The 14,916-nt window shown below is 43.1% G+C and overlaps 1 protein-coding gene across 14 annotated transcripts in view; it reads left to right on the forward strand.

Moving 5' to 3' along the window:
- The window catches only part of nav2a (neuron navigator 2a), a 252,802-nt gene that overhangs the window by 189,452 nt on the left and 48,434 nt on the right, over positions 1-14,916 (forward strand). For all 14 annotated transcript variants that reach the window (XM_036135966.1, XM_021320593.2, XM_036135961.1 and 11 more), the window contains 5 exons: positions 58-1,258; positions 3,855-3,949; positions 4,038-4,146; positions 5,169-5,594; positions 11,914-12,036. In XM_036135966.1, coding sequence (XP_035991859.1) covers positions 58-1,258; positions 3,855-3,949; positions 4,038-4,146; positions 5,169-5,594; positions 11,914-12,036 — 1,954 coding nt within the window. The remainder of the gene's footprint in view (positions 1-57; positions 1,259-3,854; positions 3,950-4,037; positions 4,147-5,168; positions 5,595-11,913; positions 12,037-14,916) is intronic.

Below are 14,916 nucleotides of genomic sequence, written 5' to 3' on the forward strand. Positions count from 1 at the left end.
CTTGCTAATCATTAAGCTGCTTCACATTTTTGATAAAATGTCTATTCTTCGTTGCAGATTCCTTGGAGGGCACGACCTCACAGCCTTCTGTGATGCCTGAGCATGCCCCATCACCTGCAGTGACCGTCGGCTCCTCCACCAGCGCCCCATCTGCTACCTCCCACCTGGTTCCTCCCTCGTCCTCATCCTCCCCTTCGACTGCCATCCCCCAGCCCAACGGCAGCAGCAAGCCCTGGAGGAGCAAGTCAGCGGGCACCAAGCACGCCTCCCAGGCCTTGTCGCCCACTAGCAACCCGGCATCTGCAATGCAGTCCAACAAGCAAGAGAAGGACGCATCCTCCAAGGCTGTTGCAGCAGCTGAGGCTCCTCCCAAAGCTGTCGCTCAGAAGTCGATGCTTGAGAAGCTCAAGCTCTTTAACAGCAAAGGAGGATCTAAGGCTTCTTCTGCCAACGCGGCAGGGCCCCAGCCGGACAGCGCCGCCCCAGCCAGGCCGGCCGGAGCGACACACGTGGAGAGATCGGAAACCGGCTCAAACACGGACCCTCTAGAGGAAGAAGATGGCAACCTCCGACCCGGAGTCAATGGAACCAGCATTGGGACGGCAGCGCCCGCCACGGTCTCAACGACCGCCAGCAGCCCCAAGATCGCTCTAAGGGGCATTGCCCAACGCACCTTCAGCAGAGCTTTGACTGCCAAGAAGGGTTCTGTGAAAGGCCTGGAGAAGGACAAAGAGAAAGGCAAGGAGAAGGGGAAGGAATTGGGAAAACGCCTCCCCGATCGAACGGAGCTGCGGGGGGAGGAGCCCAAGGAGGAAGTGGCAGCCGTCACTGCAGATCTCGAGGGCTCCAACAAGAAGACCTCCAAAATAGCTAGTTTCATTCCCAAGGGGGGGAAAGTAGCCAAAAAAGAAAGTTCCACCCCAGCACATAGCGGAATACCAAAGCCAGGAGGCAAAGCCCCGGGAGCCGGGGGCAAAGCTTCCTCAGTGAAGGAGACGGGGGAGAGGCCTCGGAGCATGCGGCTAGGGGGAGGTGGGCTCGTCATGCACCGTGGACCCCTGGAGAGGGACAGAGACAGCAGACACTCCAGCTCTACCTCCAGCCTGGCCTCCACAGAAGGAAAGCCCAGCGCCGCCCCTGTGGCGGGTTTAGGCACTACGCAGAGCACAGCCAGCAACACTGTCAGCGTGCAGCTACCTCAGACTCAACAACTACACAGCCACCCAAACACAGCTACTGTCGCACCTTTCATGTACAGGTAAGAGCCTGGAGATTATTCTGACGTTTTAAAGAAACGGCAAATACTAGGAAGATCTTTCTTTTCTCGGTTTCACTTTGAATCTGGCACACAACCAAGGCCGCATGTTCTGCAGTTTGAAACTGGACCAACAGTGGACAGAAGGTGATCCTTAAAGTTATCCACAGCAAATAAACAGTATTTTGAAAGTTATTCGTACTTTGGAACTGGAAGATGGATCACTGTCAGCAGTCAGTTATCAACTTCAAGCTCAGTTTCCAGCTAGCAGCTCAACTTATTGGTGCCATAACCCATCTTTTAAATTGTGATAACTCTGGTTATTTTAATATATACAGTACATATATATATATATATATATATATATATATATATATATATATATATATATATATATATATATATATATTAGGGCTGGGCAAGTTAACGCGTTAATTTCGCGTTAATTCATTAGACTATTAACGGCGATATTTATTTTATCGCGCATTAACGCATGTTGCTCACATGCTTTCAGTCAGTGTCAGTCAGCACGCGCGCTGACTGCAGCGCGCTGACTGCAGCAGCACTCTCCCGCTCCCCCTCCCCTCTCGTACATGGCTCAGCGGCGCCAGCCAATCAGCACGCAGGCTCAGCCTGGCCCGCCCGCTCAGCTCTCACACAAACTTAATACACAAACAGCTGAGAGAGACAGCAGCAGCGGAAAAACACGAACAGGGGAAGTAGCACCGTTTGGCTTTATTTTAATACGGTAAATGAAATCAAGCTGTATGTTTTGTAAAAAGCCGGTTCATTTCCGTGGAAACACAACAAATTTATCTAAGCACGTGAAAAAACATGAAAACGTCGAGCCCCAGAAACGGAGAGAGGAGACAAAACTTCTGTCATTGCCCCGACAGACCCACAGACGTCACTGACTGAGGCGTTTCAGTCCTCCAGGGAACATCCAGGTAGATCAGTGGATGGATGGATGGATGGATGGATGTTACTGGAGCCCACACATAACATGTAATTAAGACCTTGAAAGAACCCAGTACATATATTAAAAAGTGTTATTTAAGATAAGATAACATTAGCTAATCCTTTTTTTATCCCACGACGGGGAAATTTATAGGATTAAAGCAACAGGCAGGTGCACACAACACAGACAAAATTACATAAGGATTGAAATATATAAGAGGTGGATTAGCGAAAAAACACTGAACATTATTATTATTATTATTATTATTATTATTATTATTATTTAATTGTAATAATAAAATAAAAACCACAAAACCCAAAAGGTCAACAGTTTCATGATACATCAAGCTTAGGGACTGGCTAATATACAGCAGGTCAAAAAAGGCCATATTTTGGCTGCAGTGCTTGCTGTTCTCTTATGAAGAAAAGATCAACTAGTGCACTAAATTCAATAGATGGGTTGAAAATATCCAGTATAAAATAAGTGCTACAAATGTTACAACACTTTTGTTCATATGGCAGCAGAACATTAAAATAAAAGTGCTCTTTACACTACTTTTGAATTCATTCTTGGAGTTTGTAAATACAATGCGATTAATCGCGATTAATCGCGATTAATCAGGGCGATTAATCGCGATTAAATATTTTAATCGTTGCCCAGCCCTAATATATATATATATATATATATTAATCATCCTTCATCCCATTGATGATCTATACCTGCTGGTTGGCTTGTTCTTATCTCCTCCAATAATTGATTCCCTAAGAATACATTTAAAATAAACGTTTTTGTTAATTTATGTGTCACACAACCTTATCCGTTTAGTTTAAGAGACGTCGCTGTGAAAAAACACAGGTGTTGAACTTAAATGAATCAATACATTAGACAAAGTCCTCAAAAAATGTTGAAAACCCCCAAAATGCTCAGAGATCTGAAGCAATACTGGGTGTCTAAAATTGTACGATTATTTTAGGATATTTATAATAGTAATGATAAAAATAATTTCTCCTCTGCGTTATCCATGTCCTTTTTGGCGTATTTGTTGTTGGTCTATTATATGATCTGATTGTAACATGACAAACTTTTGAATAATTTTAATGTCTATAAATTCTTGTGTAACACCCTGTATACCTTCAAAAGCTCCTCTTCTGCAGTTTGCCTGTAAAATATAATTAGAGCTAAATCATTTACCCACAAAGAGGCAGAAAAGATTTTATGAAAATGAATCAAATCCAGCTAAAACAAATCTTTACTCACTGCGGTTCAGCGGTGAGCGACTTTAACCGGCCCCCTCACTCAGCTCAATGTGCATTAGTCAACAAGGACAAAGTCTGGAGCTGGGCAAAGGCCAAAGGCGGCCTGAGCGAGGCACTCAAACGTCATCGGCTCCAGCCACAGCGCGTTGGCCGTGCTGTATTGATTTATCCTTCAGACGAACGTTACTGACGTCTGAGGCTTAGCAGGCATTCGCTTCTCGCCACAGTCACAAGACCTGAACCGCAGCAGATTTCAGGTCTAATCAGGTTTAGCCCTGCTCTGTGACGATGTTCTGAATATCTGGGTCCCACTAAATGCGCCGTACTCCACAATCAATGGCTTCCTCACTTTAATCACTCGTACAATTCGTTTCCCCCCCCCCAGAACCCAATCAGAGGGCGAGGAGAGCGGTTCAGTGGGAAGAGGTGGAGACGTTTCCTGCACAAAGACCAGCCAGACCTCCATCGAGGACCTTTCAGGTTGGCCATCTCTGACGGTGTTGGCTGCCTCTGTTTAGAGTCTGTCTTTAGAGTCTCGGCTCCAAGAAGTTCTCCGCGTTTTGTTCAGGTGAAGACCCGGAGACGAGACGGCTGCGTACCGTCAAGAACATCGCAGACCTACGGCAGAACCTGGAGGAGACCATGTCCAGCCTGCGGGGAACTCAGGTCACTCACAGGTAATGTAAAAAAAAGAACTTTACCTTCATGTCACAACTGCCTTCGTTTACTTTCAGCCCTGCTTTTGCACTTTTTACCTTAACAAAAAAGCCTAAAGTAACAATTATTCTACACTGCAAAAAGAGAACTAAAAGTAGGTCAAAACATTTTTTTTTCTCATTTCAAGTGTAGGATATGCAATTATCTTATTTTAGGGGTAAAAATATTCATTCCATTGGCAAATAATCCCATTTAGCTGCTCAAATCCAGAAAAAAAACATTAATTTCACTTACTTTGAGTTCCCTTTTTGCAGTGTAATCTTGTGATTTTTTTTCAACCACTTCTCATAATTTTCATCATGTACAGTACAATTCCTTTTCTTTGTTTTTTTCTATGTTTGTAAGAAATTTCTGTTTTAAGACTAACACGGAGACCACATCATGTTTTCAAATTATCAGCAGAGATAATTAACCTAGGTTTGTGCATTTTCACATGAAATTGCAGTGCAAAACAAAACCGTCTATTCAAATAACCGAGACAGCGATGGTTGAGTTGTAAACCAACCTCTTCAGGTTTATTGTGTGGTGGTTGGACCAGTTTATGGACTGCAGACGGTCTAGAACTACAGGTGTAAAATCTTTCCTTTGTTCTATAAACACAGATGTATAGAACAAAGATGCACTGCTCGGGATTTTGTGACAGATTTTCACTCTGTGGTTTCACTAAAGCTTTGATCTCAGATTTTTAATAGAAAGTGCAATTTCATTACAAATTGCCTCTTACAGCCCTCCACTTCCTCTGACTCTAGTTTTAAAAACTTCACTGAAATTAGTCGTGTATTCTTCACTAAATAAGTTTCCACAATAAAAAATAAAACAGTTCACTAGTCAAGGTTGACCTGAAAATCCACCAATTCTGATTAGCAGTCTTTCTATGCTGTCCTGCTAAAACACATGCCACCTTTTCTACTTTTCTCTATTTTCATATTTAGTTATATTATTCATAGTTAAAATTCAGAATTTGTTCCTCTTTTTCCATCAGTACTCTGGAAACCACCTTTGACGGCAGCGTCACAACAGACATCAGCAGCGGTGGCGGCGGATCCTCCAGCAACAATGGCGGCGGGAGCGGTCGAAGCATCCTCAGCATCACTTCGGCACGCTCCTCGCTGTCGCCATGGCGACTGGGCCAGTCCAGCCCTCGTCTGCAGGCGGGCGATGCCCCTTCCGTGGGAAACGGCTACGGCGGCCGGCCGGCCGGCAGCGGGCAGGGTGGGCGCTACCTGTACCCCGGGCACCTGCGCAGACAGCTGGCCGGCAGGGGAGGAGCTCTCTGCAGCGTGGACCTCGGGGACAGAGCCGCAGAGGACATGGAGCTGGACGGCACCGCCGTGGAGGTCACCGGGTACATGAGCGACGGAGACGTGCTGAGCAAGAACGTTGTGCGCACTGATGACGTCACCAGTGGGTAAGCGAACGCAACACCTGGTTTTACCTCTCCTTTCATTCCTAAAACACTTCCTTAAATATTAAGATGGGTATTAGTTGCATGAGCCCAAAATGCTGGTTCAGCTGCAGTTCTAGGTCATACCAGAAGAGGGCAGCGCTGTTCCTTAATTGCGGAACCATGGTGCAGATCCTTCATGCAGTATATCGCCTCTTCCTTCAGATGCAACAATGCTGATATTCACATAAACTGTTTATCTTTCTTCACCTAGCCAGTGTCCATGTTATGACACGCTCTTTGCTTACGTTGGCTTTTACAACGCTATGTTGTCGTCATTGTTATCAGATGAGGCCGTAAAAGGCGCCAAGGTGCCTTCAGATGGCATCAGGTCGTCAGATCCAGATAGGCATGAAAGTGAAGTGGGATGTGGACAGGATTCTTTATAAGCTGGGATTAGACTGGTTTGCAAGCAGCACCTTAAGTGGAAGAACCTTAATGCCAAAATCCAAGCTTTGAATTAAGAAGCTTTGGCAGAATACCAAATTTTATGTCTTAAGTGATTTACATTTGCTGGCCAAATGTAAATCCCCCAACAGTTGGGTTGTTTGAGATTTTACTTCTTCACTGTTAGATTGTTCTGATGTTTCTTGGGGATACTGAAGTTTGGTCATTTCATTCAAGGCTTTTATTAAAAAAAATACTGTAGATGAGGTTTATGCAAAGTGTCAATATTCACAGTGTCAGCCTTTTCATTTAGACTGAATACCATCTTTTAGGCCAAATCTTTACTGATTGTGGCCCTTCCCTCCTTTATCAGTACTTGGGGATTTCACAATGTTTATTTAATTATTATTATATCATTTATATATAGCTTTGAAATGTTTAATCACAGATTCTTAATGGGTTTCCAATTCCTGGAGCTAGCGTTTGAATACTTTGATCTGAGTTATTTAGTCATCACATACCTTTTGACGCATTGCTCCGCTATGCTTGAAAAAAAACATTAATTATGAACACGTTATTCCTGGATTGTTGGTTTAAGTTGCTCCTGGAGGAAGCATGACCGGCGAGGATGCTTTACTGTCTGCATGCTACAGGATTCATGGTAGCAATCCTTTTATTCTCCAGGACGTTGTATTTTTTCAACTTTACCTCGCTATTCTGCAGCTCCTCCTATTACTGCAGCATTTCCGTCTATTCTTTAGGTTTTTCTTGGAGTGAAATAACATCTTTTGTGCACTTGAGCATCCAAAAACACTTTTGTTTTATCTTGCCAGTCCTGAGGAAGTTCTGCATTGGAGCTAAACTTAAATCCTCAGTTTAAAAAGTCTTAACTTTTACTGGACCTTTCGGGCTTTTGTGACAGCAGCTTGAAAGACAGATTGTCCTTTCTTCATCAGCACTTTCTCCTGAGCTCATTGAAATCATGCCAGCAGGTCATTTTGCTGCAGGACTTAGATGCAGCACAACAAGATTTTTGTGATAAATTATAATTTTATTTATTTTAATTTAATGATTAATTGCATTTCACTGGATAACTCTTCATAGCAGTGTAGAAACCCGTACAGAAAGAATATCCATCCCAAAAGCCTTTGTTAAGGAGGGTATTAGATTAAAGAAAAATTATTTCAAAAACATTTGAAGAAATGTTTCTCGTTGTTTTTTTCTGTTTTAAATAAATTCTCATTATTCATAAACCAGACACTATTAAGAAGCAAAGAAAGTCCTCTTTTCTTAGAGTCTGGATCTTGTTGCTGTCTGACTTGACGAATGATTTGCCGTCGATGATTCCTCTTCCTCGGTTAGTTTTCTGCAGGTACAGTACGAGCAGAGTGTTTAAACCGTCTCAGCGTTATGAAGTGATGGATGATGTGATGTGGGAAGTGAGCTTTTATTTAGGCAGAGCTTTGTTGACTATATGGTTCTCTTTGTTGGTGTGTGTGTGTGTGTGTGTGTGTGTGTGTGTGCATGTGTGTGTGTGGGAGACGGCTTGAGGAACACCGTGTGTGGGTTCGTGGGTGGAGTCACCCTGTGGTTAACCATTTAAAACAGGCACAGACTGATGACCTCCCACTTTCCTCCTCATCCTGGGGCCATTTTGCGGTTTCCCTCTATCACGAGCGTGTTAGCATAGCATCCAGTACACACTTAACTGGTTCTTCCACACCGGCGCTGGGCTTTTTCACCCACAGAGGAGGAGCTGGCTTGTGGAGTTCACCAGTAAACCCCACACTGTGCAACTCTTCATTCAGATCTGAAAATGTCTCTGAAATTGATTAAATCACCACAAAAGTTTTTTTTATTTTTTTTATCCCTTTCTTCCCTCCAAAGAACCTGGTGACCTCCCTGTACAGAATGAGCCTGATTAATCTTTGGATCAATGGGTCTGCAGTGTTAGAAACGGCAACAATTCATTTCACCAGCGGACTGAAAGCAAAACGGTTTAAAGAGCATTTCTTAAGGTGTTACCTTTAAACTCCCAACAAATTGAACATGTGTTGGAGGTTTTTATACTGTTTTAAACAATCATTAAAACATAATCATATCCTGTCCTGTCATTGTGACGATATAAATGATTGCTCCTCTTTTAGTGTCCTCAGTGATTTGCTTTAATCCATAACCCCTCCACATCTCCCCTCCATCGGTTCCTCTGTTCCTCAGAGATGAGGGAACCCACTTCTCCCCCTCAAACGCGTCGGGGGTAAATCGTCTGATCTCCCCCCCCCCCTTTCCTTTTCTACCCTCACCTCCCTCCTCCACCTTCCACAGACAGACCCAACCTCCAACCAGGGAAGGAAAACCAGCATGTGGAACGGAGGAGAGGCGCCTCACTGTAACACGGCGCTCTCACAGAACAACACTGTAGGAAAGCCGGTCTGCTCCTGATATCTCCATGATGAGACGCACTTTCACCTGCTGACATTGTTCAGGTCGCATCAGATCTGTGCCTGGCGCAGAGCTGATAACAGAGCAGGGCCCCGGACGGTTAAACGGACGCGTTTGTTTGGAGATTTTAATCAGCGAGAATAACCTGGACGTGTTTGTTTTGCTTTTCGGCTAACATGTTTGAGGCAGAGAGGTAGGTGTGAGAATCGGGTGATCCATCCATCGTTATTGAGTCAGACACCTCTCCGCTATCATTCATTTAAGCTTTGATGCTGTAAACTTCGCTGGCTGCTTGGTTTTTCGGACGTAAAATGTCTTGTTTGGACTCGTTCCTCCTGCTGAAGAGGGTTACAGGTTAACAGGCTGCTGGGTTACAGAGTAATGCGTCGTGTGTGTTCGTCTCTGGTTGTTCATCTCCAAGGTGACTTGGCAGTGTGACGATTGATGCTGACCAGATTGGTTCCTGTCTCTGTGCTTAACTGCACTTATTTTCACTCTTGTTGCTTTTAAAATTCTGATGCAAGAATAAGTCCAGCTGTTGCACTGTATATGTTTTACTGCCCTATCTGTCAAACTTTATGTTTTATAATGGGCCTAAAGGGCTTTTTTCCCCCTTATTTAATATATTCTGTATTGACAATGGATCATTATTTACCTTACAAATTCATTTATTTTTAATATATGTTAATCCTTTTAAAAAAATCTTTTTAGCTCCTTAGAAAACAAATCATGAAAATCTTTACAACTAATTATTGGCCGGCTGATCTAGTAGGACTGAATAGATTTAAATCAGATCTTTGTCCTGGCTGAATTCCACATAAGTGAATATGAACGGGACAGTTTTGCTGAATAAATGCTTTGAGACGATGTCCGCTGTTAATTGGCTCTGTATAAATGAAGCGATTCAATAAATGCGGATTAGAAATTGAGCATCAGACAGCTCTTAGTTTACTAGGCTGAATAATGGGCATGTTGATCTGAAGGCAGTACAGAGCTTTTCTAGGACGCAGTGCTGCCTTTTCCCCATGATCTTTAAATTAATTTCACTTTTATTCCTACAGGAAACGTTATTCAGCAAAACGGGGTCTCATTCTCATACTTATTTTGAAGAAACGTTAGCATGTGGTTGAAAACAACACGCTCCCCCGTTAACAGCAGGGGTGTTTTTACTGTAACACTGCCAGACCCCAGTTGAAGATTTTTATGCTAACTTTTAAAAAGAACAATGCAGTATTTTCCACGGAAAAACAAAAGACCTTTCTTATACTACCCTACATTTAACTGGTTTGAAAGAATGTTGCTTTTGGATGAAAAAATGCTGATAAAATTAAGCTTTCAGCTGCATTCACAGTGAGCTGTTGTGTACTTCAGGTAAGAATGTGTCCTATAGTCCACTTAGGGCTTAAGATTTTACTTTTTTAATCCTATTTTTTCATTGTTGCTGATACTGAGCCGTCATTTATGATTGGCCATTTATCTAAAGATTTCAGATATGATAAGTATTCAGTTAATAAAATCAATGCCATATATAGGCTTTAAACTCAGAATGTATAATGTGTGGTAAATGACTCGTTATTATTATCGGTCTACGTTATTTAGGTTAGAAAGATGCTGTAGTACTGCGTAGCTTTCACATTTGTTACTACTGCCAGCTCACATCTTGCTCCTGCTCCAGGCTGCTGAGATGCTATTATCTTAGCCTGGTTCCTTTAGTTTTGATATGACTTGTTGATATTTTTTTTTTCTTACATATTTAATTGTTCTAGTTAATTGTGTACAGACAAAACTTTCACCAATATAGCATTCTTGATTTATAAACCTAACCATTTCTTTTATTTTCTTATAATTTAATTTCAGCTCTCTGCCACACAGACCAGGTCAAGTGACCAAAAAAAAAAAAACTACAGGAAGCTGCACCAGCCAATACAGTCTCTCCTCCTCTATGAATGTTCTTCTAAAGGGTTGAAAATGGCTTTATTTAGAGGAAAAGCTGACTTTTCATAGCATGAACAACAATAAGTCATATTTTTTTGTAGTTGGTTAGACATAATATCTGTGACACATAACATTTGTATAAGTTTGTTTGTATCAGGCCACAAACAAAAACTATTTATTTCTTTTTAATCTGCCATTTGTTGTCATTTTACCTGAAGGTTTGGGTCTGCAATTACTATCAGTAGTTTAAGCACTGATAATGAATAATATTTGCATTTCATGATAGAGTAGAGCAGCGGCTTTCAAGCCTGGTCCTCGGGACCCCGCTATCCGCCGTGTTTTAGACTTTAATAAATAGGTGATTAACAGGCCTCTGCAGCTCTTCATGGCTGCTGAGGAGTTCACACAATCCTTTGCTTCAGGTGTGATGGAGCAGAGACAAAACATGTAGGACAGCCTGAGGACCAGAACCAAAAACCTAGATCTGAAATGCAGAGTTTACCTGCTAGAAATCATGCATTATAGTTTGTGCTTTCCTGTTTGCTGCTGAAACACAGTTTTCGGCAGCTTTGTCAAGCAACACTGTGTCTGCCCTAATGCTGATTCTGTTTGACGGCCCATTAGTGCGCACAAAGAGCCTCTGTCTGCATGGTACACTGTACCCTGTGTATACTGTATATGCATGCAGGTACAGATGTGTATTTGTGTTTTCACAGGGGTTTCACTTTTGCTTCTAACTAGGACAGCGTCTTAGTGGCCAGCTTATTTTGTCTGAGCTCTTAGCTGCACAAGCAGAATCTGCAGTTGCACACAGAAAGCATTGACCGTCTGAACGCTCAGGCCCAACGTCTGAGTCGCCAAACATGTCAGTAAAGTTCACCTGAGCTGGAATAAGCCAGTATTTAGATCTGTCAGTGAACTCCTCTGCAGGTAAATATATTTAGAGGTTTTTAGCTAGTGTTCTGCTGGGAAGGTTTCCAATTGTTCAGCTCCTTGGCATCACTTTTCTGCCTCTTACTCCGTCCATAAATCATGTTTCTGTAATGAAATGAACCAAATCCCCGCTTAACCTCCTGTTTGTATGTAAACATTCACTATATTGGTACCATTTTTTTATTTTTGGTTCTTCTTTTCATAAAAGTTTGACAGCCAGGAGTCACGATGGAACGTTTTTTTTTAATGAATTCATGTTCGGGCGGAATAAAGAACAGACTCATCCTCTGTTTATTGTGCACCGCTGCTGTTGGCCACATGAGAGAAATCTGTGCCATCTAGTCGGCTGTCTCCAGTGTTTGTGTGGGAGCCTTTTAGCCCTGATTGATGGGCTCTCTGCTCCAACTGGAAAACTACATGGACGCGAGCTCCACCTCCTGAACTAAATAAAAAAATATAAAAAAGATTTATCAGAGAAAGACCAGCATGTGTTGAGCGGCCCCCTCTTTGACTTCTCTTTTCTGTTCTCCTTTTTTTTTTATGAAACTGGAAGCTGGTGCCTGAAATGCTTTGCTGTGTTTTACAGCTACATGACTGATGGAGGTTTGGGGCTCTACACGCGGCGCCTGAACCGACTGCCCGACAGCATGGCCGCCGTTCGGGAGACGCTCCATCGCAATACGTCGTCGGGACAAGGAGACGCTGATAGGTGGGCTTAAAACGTCTCAGGCTTTCCACCTGCTTTTCTGCTCTCACATGCAATAGGCCTCTCTTGAAACTTTTTTTTTTATTTGTCTATGTTTACCACTTTTTCAATATATGTGTATGTTTCAGTATTTTAGTTTTTGTTTGATCCGCTTTCTCTGTTAAATCTGGTTGAGTCCAAAAGTCAAATCGGGGGGGTTTTGCGAATAAAATTGTTTGCTGATGATATTTTATTAATATAAACGTTTCTTTTTTGCTCAGTTTTACATTACTGAGGATCCATTTGGTCTGAATTTTTCCAAGTTGTGGCGACATCTCTTGTATTTTCGGTCTTTCTGGTCAGGTGTTTCCTTGTTATCCGTGTTGAAAACAGAAATCCTGTGTTCTCAAAGCACAGATAAAAGCGACGTGTGTACAAACTTTGAATTATTGATTGTGTTGTACATAGAACGCTTGCGTAAATTTTCAAACTTCTCAACTGTTAGTGAACTGTTGTATGTTGACACATGTAGGAGGGAGATGTGGTCTTGAGGCGTAACGCAAACATGAAACACAATGTCTGAGGCAGCTCTCGGTTAATATGACCCAGTTTCTGCACAATGAAACAGAAACGTTTCAATAGGATGTGATTATTCAGCGTTAAAATATCTTTCTGGATCTGATTTTGTGGCACGTTTTGAGGACGTGTTTATCATTTGAGATGTCCCTAATGTTGGACTACACACTGTGAAGCAGTGCTTTGATTATTTCTTAACAAACAGAGAAGAGAGAAGATAGACACAGTTTTGTATTTTGCATTTTTGTCAGTGTTGGGGATGTTGGTGCCGCCTTTGTCCCGTCAGACAAGTCAGAGAAGGATTTGGCCAGTTGACAGACAGAAATGAATGAAGGCTGAGCAGCGCCCCCACCATGTAGCTGAAGAAAGACGAGGGGGTCGGAAGAAAGCGAGACGATGGGGGAGGGACTGAAATGATATGAAGATGGACGGCAGAATGGATGGAGACGGCTCTAAATGAATAAAGGGGAAATTAAGCGAGAAGGAGGCCTGCTGTGGGTGAAAACACACAGGCAGGGTGATTGGTTTCAGCATTTTATGTCCAGCTATCACCAGTACCTGACAAGAGAAAGATCTGATTATGTGTTCCCTTTTTTTTTTTTTTTGTTTAAAACTAGCACTGGGTAAACTTTTGGAAGAAAATAATCTGTAATCTGTGAATGATTGGATGATATTTCACATGAAATCCTCAGGTGTGGCTAATTTCCTGTCTCACAGACTTTTGACCTCTTATGGCCATTCACCCTGCACACACACACACACACACACACACACACACACACACACACACACACACACACACTCACACACAACCTTATAAGACAAACTGTCCTCCCTTTACCTTTCATCTGTCCCGTCTCCTCCTGTTTCCTCGGCTCTTTTCATGCTCTCTCTCTCTCTCTTTTTTTTCTCCTTTTTGGCTGTTTTGATTAAAGGGTGCAGTGGGTAGAGGAAACTGCCTTAAAGCAGTTAATTGATAATAGTTGGGGGACTTTTCATATTCTATTTCATGTTTCTCTGCGAGGCTTTGATGGAGACTGCAGATGTTGCTTTTCTCCTGAAACTTCCCATCTCTGCCTCGTAATCATCTGGCGGCTCGATGTTTTGTTTAGACAGAAGGGCGAGCAGAGAGGAGAGGCGGGCCTCCTCCTCATCCCTGCAGGAATGTCTGATTAATCTGCTTACTGCTTTAACTTTGGGATTAATTAGGAGGTTTCGGGAAGCGTCGGATCAAACACATTAGCATACCGAATGGAAGGTATTGAAGCCTGCAGGGTTAAGAAGGGGGACTGGTTTTGTCTTGTAAAAAAAAATGAGGCTAATTTAATTCGCGAAAAGGGGGTTAATGGTTCAGCACGGCGCAGGTGGAACAATGACCACGAGCAGTGTGTGTTTTACGGCGTCCTGTTTGTGAGCGCCGCGCCAAAGTTGAGACATCTGTGCAACCTGTTATGGATTTGCGTGTGACCCGGGTTTAAAGCAAGACTTGTTTCTGTCCTCTGTTCTCTGGTTTGCCGTGCAGCCGAGCCTCTCGGGAGAAGCCGGGGGTCGCGGGAGGTGTCGGGTGTTCACGTGGTGCCGGTGCGCAAACGCCGTGACCCCATGGGCTCGCAGGTCATGGGCTTCAAAGGGCCGAGGTTCACATTTAAGAGCGCTCAGAAAACCTCTAAAGCCGTCATGCCAAAGGTTTCCAGCTCAAAGCAGACCTGCGCTAATGAGCGGTGAGGGACGCAACTGGAAAACGGCGAAAGGCTCGTTCACACAACAGCGGCGAACACGAGGCGTTAATCAGCAGCTGTGCAACATGACTAATGTTTCGGATTGGCAGAACAAAAACTCGTCAAATGTACTTAAAGTGTGATGTGGAAGCAAAAAAAATGAGTCACGAAGCAGCAGACGAGCGACGGGCGAGTGCGAGCAGAGACAATAGAGAATAGAAGCTGTTTGCTTATGTGTGAGAGAGAGCTTTCTTATCCCTGTCATTAATCTCTGCGGCTGAGAAAAGAGGAAGCAATCTATAATGGTCCGTCCTCTCGTTTGAATCCCCTTTGTTTAAAGAAGACAAAGGAGAAGAGGTCTTTGTTGTCTGAAACCGCTGTAGCGGCCCAGAGCACCCCCCCACCCCTCCTTCCTCCTTTTCGGGATGTGTGCTCCGTATCATTTCTCTGCAGCACATCTGGACACAAAAGTGTTAGTAAAATGTTACTTTGAGCTTAAAAAGTAAAAAGAAAGAGAAAAATGAGACTAAATCTCAGTTTGGAAGAAGGAAGCTGGTTGTTCACACTACATGATTTGTTTGTTGCTTTCTGTTTGTAACAAATCAGTCCG

The sequence above is a fragment of the Fundulus heteroclitus genome, chromosome 4 (assembly GCF_011125445.2).
Source record: "Fundulus heteroclitus isolate FHET01 chromosome 4, MU-UCD_Fhet_4.1, whole genome shotgun sequence".
Classification (NCBI taxonomy): domain Eukaryota; kingdom Metazoa; phylum Chordata; class Actinopteri; order Cyprinodontiformes; family Fundulidae; genus Fundulus; species Fundulus heteroclitus.